General features: G+C 40.3%; 1 protein-coding gene across 1 annotated transcript in view; it reads left to right on the top strand.

The window, feature by feature from the left end:
- The window catches only part of LOC105451565 (ubiquitin-conjugating enzyme E2 H), a 47935-nt gene extending 39806 nt beyond the window's left edge, over positions 1-8129 (top strand). The window contains exon 5 of the mRNA XM_011692097.1: positions 1251-8129. Within this exon, the coding sequence (XP_011690399.1) occupies positions 1251-1387 (137 nt within the window). The 3' untranslated portion in view covers positions 1388-8129. The remainder of the gene's footprint in view (positions 1-1250) is intronic.
- Positions 8130-8988: the final 859 nt, after the last annotated feature.

Genomic DNA, 8988 nt, shown 5'->3' with positions numbered 1-8988 from the left:
AAGGTGGGGGGTCCAGCTTAATAGGGGTAATAATCTTTTATTTTCATCGTGAAAACATGAAATCGTGTATTTATAATATGTATTACATATATATATGTGTGTGCGTATGCGTGTGCGTGGGCGCGTGCGCGTACGCGTGTGCGTGTGTATTTAACGCAAAATTAAATAAAACCATACTGATTTGTTCCAGAGCTAAGTTTTAAAGAAGTAAAATTTTGTGAGAAATCTTACGGACATACAATGTTTTTTTTTGCTCTTATATCTTGTTTATTATTTCTTTATAATAAAGTAGGACGAAGATTTCTTATATATAATCGATTATCCGTTTATATATACGCAAGTTTACCTTCACTCTCTAGCCCTTAATTCTCCTGTAACATTAAAAAAATAGCTACTGAATTATATACATATACGAATAATCTATAAGGAGAAGTAGATCTTTAAAATGTTAGATTATTTAACAATGTGTGTAATAATTATTATTACGATATTTTACTTGAATGATTAGTATTTTCTTTTTTATTTTACACTTTTGCTCTTTTGTTAGATTTTATTTTATTGGTTAATTTTATCGTACACTGTTAAATCTATAATGTCAAACTGAATCTTATTTAAGTCGCCACTGCTCCTACTTAATAAATAGTTACTTTTAAATAAAACAATAGAATTTAACCAAATTTGGGTTAAATTTGAACTGTTTTAAATTATTTAACTCCATTGTTTTAGTAAAAAAGAACTATATAATTAAATAGTTCTTTTTTACTAAAACAATGGAATTTAACCCAAATTTGGGTTACCTAAATCTGTTTTAAATTAATTAACTCCATTGTTTTAGTAAAAAAAAGGATTATTTATTAAGTAGGAGCAGTGGCGACTTAAATAAGATTTAGTTTGACACTATACACTGTTGAAATCTATTGTGTCAAATTGAACCTTATTTAAGTTGCCACTGCTCCTACTTAATAAATAGTTATTTTTAACTAAAACAATATAGTTACTTTTAAATAAAACAATAGAATTTAACCCAATTTGGGTTAAATTTGAACTGTTTTAAATTAATTAACTCCACATTGTTTTAGTGAAAAAGAACTATTTATTAAGTAGGAGCAGTGGCGACTTAAATAAGGTTCAGTTTGACACTATAGATTAACAGTGTACTACTACCCCCGTTCCGCGCGTGTGCGCGCGCTCGGAACGTTCGTTATACGGCTCGCAATGCAATTTCCCGTTTCTGGCTTCTTTCTCGGCAGATTACGTCAGGAAGTACGCGACGGAGGAGGCGCTGAGGGACCAGGAGAACGGTGGCACCGGCAACGGGATGTCGTCCGACAGCGAGTCGTCGATGAGCGACTTCAGCGAGGACGAGGCGCAGGACATGGAGTTGTAACCAAATATATTACCATCCGCGCGTACCCATATCCTTAATCATCTCGATTCCCTGTAAGATCCCCCCCTCCCCGATCGCTCGTCCTTACTACCAAATAGATGCTTACACCCGAGACTCCCGAGTCTCACTCTTCTGGTAACGGCGACGAGGTTTTCACCCCCTTCACCCTTCTCTCGTCGCCGCTCTCGTCGCCCGTCGCTCCGTGTATAAACACATACACCGTGAGGGGAGGGGATGGAGGAGTTGGTGGCTCGACCATCCTCCGGCACCGACGAGAGCGAAAGTGACGGAGACGAACGAGGTAAAAAAAAAAAAAGCGGAGAATCCGCGCTCTTCTCACCCCCGAGCGCGTTTCCCGAGGGGGCGTTTTCTATTCACGGCAGCGATGTCTCTTACAGCGATCGTGTCCAAGCTCTTGGCTTGAAATTACTTCGTTAATTATTCGCTGCGATTCAATTGTCACGATCACGACGTATTGACATGATTATGACGTGCTCGTCAAACGAGGCGTTTCGCACGCATGAAACTCGCGGTGTCTTGTAAAAATGTTCCGACAGTCGAATGCTCTTACTCACTTTCCGAGTGCGAACAAGAGAAAGAGGAGAGGTATATATTTGAGACAAGGAGAATCGAAGAGAGAGAGGACCATCGTTGGTGTTTACGGTTTGTTGGATTCGCAGTATCGATTTTTTCGAAATTATATCCTCCGGTGTAATGCCGGTTATCGATCGGGTATCGAAGCTTCTGCTGCGTGTGTACCTAACGATGCGTTTCTCTATGAACAGCGTAGCAGTAACGTATCGTGCGTAATGTAACGGTTTAAGAGCTGTACCAGCTCTGACATATTCGCCCGGTTCACGTTTTCCTCGGTTTTTTTTTCTTTTTCTTTTGAGATTCTCTCGCCCTTGTTCGTTCTTTCTTCCGAGCGCCCGCGGGCGCGTTCGTCGTTGTGATATTCCGAAAACACGTGATCGAAAGATCGAAGAGCAGCACGGAGAGGGATGCGCGGCGACACGAAATTTTAACGACGAACGAATCGATCAATCTGGCACACAGTACAGCGCACACGCATCCGCCTCCACTAACGACTTCTTTGCTGCTACCTTAGACTGTGTTAGCATCTATTTAGAGAAAATTATTTTTACATTCGACAAAAAATCGCAATCAATCGTTACTCATTCTTCTCATTCTTTGAAATTTGCGAAAAAGTAAACGCTATAAATATCGCCCAGTTAGAGGGAGAAAAGCAGAGACGAGCGTATACGTTTGCCTTCGCAATCTTTTTTTTCTTTCTTTTCCTCGCTCGTCGATCGATCATAAAAACCGGTGCGCGTGTCACGCGCGTCAGTTTCAGGTTTCTTTTTTTTTTTTTTTTAAGCTTTTTTTAAGCAACAGTGAGACACGCAAAAATGTGTGATGGAGTATGGGTACTAGCACCGTCTTCCTTTTTCCTGCCATCACCATTCCCAAAACGTTTCCCCTCCCTCCCCCTCGTAGGGCTGCGCATCAGCGACCGATCGCCATGTCGTCGTCGTCGTCATCGGCAGCGGCAGCGGCGGGGAAAAGATCGAACCTGCCACGCAAACGGCCGCACGCGAACGACGCCGGGACGACGCAGCCGCTAGCCAAGACTGCGCGATTGCGGAACCATCCCGGGAGAATGAGTGCAAACGAGACGACTCCGAATACGTTTCAAGCAGCGTCCTCGGCGTCCCGCCACGAGCTGTGCGCATCGGGCGGGCGAAACGCGGAAGAGGCGCAAGCGAACGAAGCCACAGGACTGTCATCGGCCGTGTGTCCATCCTTCGGAAGTGAATGTAGATTTAGTTGATGTCCCCGGTGGGTACGGATCGGTTACGCGATTTAACACTCGCTCGCGGAAAATTTTAAGTCAATTTGTACTATTTTAATCTCATTGTTATTATTCGACTCATTATAGATTTCATTATATAGATTATTGTTATTAAGAGGAGGACGTATATATTAAATTGAATTGGTTTGTTACATTGTTTGGAGAGATGCTTTGCTTTTCCGAGAAAGAGTGGAAACTGGAAATATCCTTGCGTTTAAGGAAACGAAAAAGAACGAACAACTACTCCCCCCCCCCTCGACCTACTTAATTAATCATTACTTCCATCCGCTAATGCAGTTTTCTTAAGTTTATTTCGAATGTTAGAGCTAAAGAAAATGAAATCAAAGGACTCAGGGAATTTCCGTTTGAGAAACAAAAACTATGGTTGTATCATCGCCCGAAGTATAAAGCAAGAGACGTGAATTCGAATACATTCAGAGTAAGAAAGCGCGAGGAAAGGACTAGAATTTATTTTTATGATTGACGATATATCAGCGTATTTAAATTTTCAAAAACGAAAAACAACAAAGAACCAAGTAGAGTAAAAAGAATTGTTTGGCAAAGTGTAGGAAAAAAACTGTAAGTTTATAAAATATAAAATTGTACAAACCTTGGTGCACAATAATCTTCGATCAATAGTATCTCGTTTCAAATTGATCTCCCTCCTTTGCATGATTTACATGTATGCAATGCGATTTATAGCATGTACGTAAGTATAAACATTATATTTCAGTGCCTTCTCAGGCAGAAAAGCGTGCCTTATTATATGGGTCTCCCGTAAAGAAATTTCATTGGAACATATGAGTGAATACGACGAGCATTTTTAGCGTTAACGGATCTCTTCGAAATTACTTGTGCTTTGAAGCATTGCAAAATTAATACCGAATGTGTTTTTTTTTAGAGACTAGGAGATAAAACGTCGATTAAACGAAGCTTCAGTAATTCCTCGGTGATGATTGAAAAATGTGTAAAATCGTCAGCGGAAAAGACAGGATGTAAGAAAAGATGTGAAAAAGAAAACATTTCACCGATCAAATCGATATGTCTATATTTGAAATTTTGAACAGACACAACGCTTTACCTAATTCATATAAACACGATATCGTAAACCGTCGCCAAAACTGCGTTGCTTGACCTGCTTGGGCGCGTCGGTCGTAAAAAAAAACAACGCAGCAGCTACAGTAATCAAATTCAGAATGTATATACATATAGCAAAACAAAAGTCACGATTTTTTTTATTTTTACGCCGCTATATCTGTACACACTTAATACAAATTCGTTGCCCACGCTCTCGCGGTCGCAACTTTTATTTCGTCCGCCGATAAAGCTTATCCAGGTTTTTAATGTATTACGCAACACATTACGCTCACTTTTTTCTCTTCTTTTTTAAAGAACGCTAAGTTTTATGCAACGAGAAAACGATATGTAATTTATACGCAGGGATATTCGCGCTTTTACGTTTATTACGTTATTATTTAAGACGGACTTTCGTGGACACGGCCTGTTTCCCAGCGAATCCATTCCGTTGGCGACGTGTACTGCAATGTATTTACCGTTCCGAGAAGTCGCTATTAAGACTTAAGTGAAATCAGGTACGGTTTTCGTACAACTTGTCAGAAGCAATGTCGTTTTTTCTGTTTTTTTTTTTTAATGCTTTTCTTCTTTCTTGGTTCGTGCAATTATGTAAAGCGACTCAAAAAAAATTCGTCAGTTGCTCTTCGTTACATTTTTTCATAATATATATGATACATTCGTCCCACTGGCTTCGTTATTGTTACAATATTTCAGTGCTTTTCGAGACTCGGTGTGCAATCAACAAAGTACGATATATGCGTCATCACTTGGATGTGCATCAAGAGAAATGTACAGTTTATTCAGCATGAATACTTAGAATTATCTCTCAGCCGTACTTATATAGAAAGAGAAAAGGAAAAAAATTATCCGCTACCCCTTTAATTCGCACTGTGTCTCTCTCGCGGGAACGCGCGCGCCTTTTCTACTTTTATTTCTGTAAGTTAGCACAGTACCGTAGCTTTAACGCGTCTAATGTCTCGTCGGCACTGTACTTTTTAGATTTCATTCATTCAGAACCAAAAAAAAAATATATATATATATATATCATCATCATCATACATAGAATGTACGTTTCCAGTGGAACCGTGTCGATTGAGTTTGAAGTCGTGCTCTCAGATCTCACATCGTTGCTAATTATATATGTAACATATAGAATTATTGACTAGTTATACGCATAAATAAATAAATATATATATATACATATATATATTATCGATCATATTCGCATATAACTTTATATTAGCTTTATTATGTATATGGTTTTACTAACGAGTTGTTTAAGCGAAAAAAGAATAATTTTAATAATCATTTTTTATATATTTTTTTTGCAAGTGTTGTTTGTTCCTCCTGTCAACTGATGAACTTAACGCGTCTCCGTTTCGGCTATTGGGATCGTTTTTTTTTTCAGTCGTGCTCATTATAACGAAGACGTCGAAAATTTTCCGCGACATGCGTAAATTGATATTGAATTATTATCGGGTTAACGCTTAGATTAATTGTAATTAATATTTCGTTTTACAATGCGAAGATCCATTGCCTCTATTGTGTTCAAAACCTTTTTGTAACATTGAATAACGTCTAAAAGGCATATTTTTGTACATGTATTGCAATGATATAATATAGCGATAGCTGCATGTTCTTTATCCTATGTCGGATTTCATCGCCATTTTATTTTCCCCCTCTGTGATCATAAATAATGGATAATCAATTATTTTTGTAATCGCGTACAATCTGCCTCACACACAACACACACACACACACACACACACACACACACACAGAACGATTAGAGTCTCCGCGTGTAAGATGCATTGCTTATTGTCGTTCTTTTAATTCCGTACGAAATACGTCGAATGTTTTCCGAAGTAATTGTACATTTAAAGGAATCATTTGTACATGCAAAGGAGTCGTTACGTATAACACGAGAACTACATGATTTACATATAAGTGATAATAAATTATAAGAGTCCTAAGAGAAATATTGAAACGAGAGAATTTGAAACTGCGATTATTGTGATCGATTGGTTCTTCCTGGCATATTTCTGTGTTTCTTAATGTCCCACCCGTAAATCTTATTCGCGAGAAAGAATGTAAGTATATATTTACCGATGACAATTCCGATTATATATCGAGGGAGAAAGAGAGAGTAACTGGCGGGCGACGGGCGATGCCACGTGTGTTTGTCAAAAACCATTATGTCAACGACACATGATGTGATCGAAGGGGTGAGGGATTCGTTTTTTGCCCGATTCAGTTTTGTGTTCAAACGATATATATATATAAATAAAACTACACATCCACCCACGCAGAAACACAGAGTGCGAAACGCGTTCTATAAGCGAAGCGTTCTATTAATTTCGCGCCACGGCGTGCACGATCTACGACTTTTTGCGAGAATCATAACTCGGAGTTGCAACTTCAACGTTATACAAAAGGGAAATAAAGAAAAGGGAGGAAAAGCAGACGCTCTCGGGAGTCGGAGCCAAAAAATATAACTGAGACTTTCATTGTTCGCGGAACTTAATTCCTTGTCGTGCAGCGTAACGTACGTCGAAAATAGGGAGACTATAGAAGTCGGTATAGAGCGGTCGTTATCAAAGAGGTTGTTTAAACGCGCTTAAATAGCGGGCACTCGTTCCGGATTTCCAGCGCGTGACGTGAATGAAGAAGATAATGAACGGCTGCTATTCCTGCAGGTTCCGCCGGCGGAGCACGTATCCTGATTTGACATCTCGTTTCTTTCTTTCTTTCTTTCCTCGCGGAGGTAAACGCTGAATTAGATAATCCGAGAGGGAAACGTATATACTCTCTACCTTCGGATATTTTAATCAGGACAGAAAGACAGCAATATTTTTGCTACTGGTTCGTATAATTATATATATCATCGAGACGTTAGCGAGCGTGCCGCGGCGACGGCACGGGCGTCAGAGGCGTTTGCAATAATGGTTGACTACAAAGTTGTAATAAGGAGGGTACACAGATACACCATATACACACATATACACACACACAATCGTTATATCGGTCCCGATCCGTAACGATATAGGGAAACTAGTCGCCCGACAACGACGATGCAGTTGCGCTTGCGGAATACGCAATTTCGATTATATACCTACATAGTTTGGCAAATTCATTTCAATCACACGCTCTATCGCGCGACAGCGATTCCCCCCTCCTCCCCCTCCCACCTGTTTTCCGCTACCTTATCCATCCAGCCCAGAAAATCAGACGACAGGCCCACCCTCTTAATCATCTCCCAACTATTAGATCCAGCGATAAGAAGTGAACACCTAGCCAGTGTGAATATTTGCAAAAATTATAGACGGTGAACGCCGACATTGTCTGCACGGGAGTCGGGTGGTAATCGAGCAGCGCGCGGCGAACGCGCAAAATAAAACATGCGATTGCACTGATATATTTATACCGATCCGGTGATTTGGACATAGACGCTCCAACCGTTGTCAGTCCGCTGCAGAGAGCAACCGGGGGAATGCGATTGACGTTATTAAAGAAGCTAATAAATTCGCGCGCGCTCGTATTTTGTTACTCTTGCTTTGGGCAATATCGGCGTTCGCGGCGCAATGGACAGACTTTCGCGTGTGTTATTATTACCGCTTTACACTTACTCATCGATTGTGCGAGAAAACGTACCTCCTAAAACCGTTTCCACCGTAGATAAGCGAGGCCATTTTCTATTTTCGCGTCTGAAACAACAAATAATAATAATAATAATAATACCCGATGAGTTTTGCGTACTCACGCCAAGTGAGAATTGCTCCGTCGCCGCGGGGAAGCGAAATTGTAAGCGCGAGAAAACAAAAAACACGAAATTAAATGATGTTAATTAAAGTGCAATTTGTGACGCGAGAGGAGGAACGTGTTCTCTCGAACGAAAAGTTTTGCGCTCGCTTATGTGCAACTGGAAATGATAAGGATTTAACATTTCGATATTACGGCGATAGAGAGAGGCTGAGAGAGACGAAGGGGGAGGCACGATGTTTTGAAGGAACGGACGCTTTCTTGGCGGCTCGCATCACGATGTCCACGCACGTGTTTTCGTAATTGTTCGAATAAAAATTGGAAAAAAGATAACGCGATGTTTCCGCAGAAAGTACATTACACGCGATGTGAGGGAAAACTGTGGAAAACGATTAACTCGACGATTGAGTGACTAATTAAAACGATTGGTAAACAATTTAACTCGAAAACGAAATTGATTTATTTATATCGCTAGAAAGGGAAATTAAAATTCATTAAAAGCGTTTCCATTTACGTATACATTCGGACCGGGACGTTTTTTTATCGTGAATATCGCACGAGTATCGCTTGCAAAGTGGCGCAATTCGAAAGAGCCCGAAATGACAATCGCGAATTATCATGCAATCAGACACAAAACGTCGTTTGGTGCGTGCCGCGAAGAAATTAGAAGATCAAAGGGGACCCGGGCGAGAGACGCTCGACGATCCTTCGATCGACCGCTTTTACGCAGTGAGACGGATTCTTTCGATAATAGATTTCGATATCGCTGGTAGACCCTTTTCAAACGTAACACATGTTTGTAGCGACGTATAAAATGCTAAGGAGTTGTAACTAAACACTCTCTCTCTCGTGGACGACGATCGTCATTAACTCTGCAGTAACGTTGCGTTTTTTTCTCCCAGTGGTTCCTAGTCAC

The sequence above is a fragment of the Wasmannia auropunctata genome, unplaced genomic scaffold (assembly GCF_000956235.1).
Source record: "Wasmannia auropunctata unplaced genomic scaffold, wasmannia.A_1.0 LD336050.1, whole genome shotgun sequence".
Taxonomy (NCBI): domain Eukaryota; kingdom Metazoa; phylum Arthropoda; class Insecta; order Hymenoptera; family Formicidae; genus Wasmannia; species Wasmannia auropunctata.
Note: the sequence above shows the minus strand (reverse complement) of the source record. Positions and strands in the feature narration are given on the sequence as shown.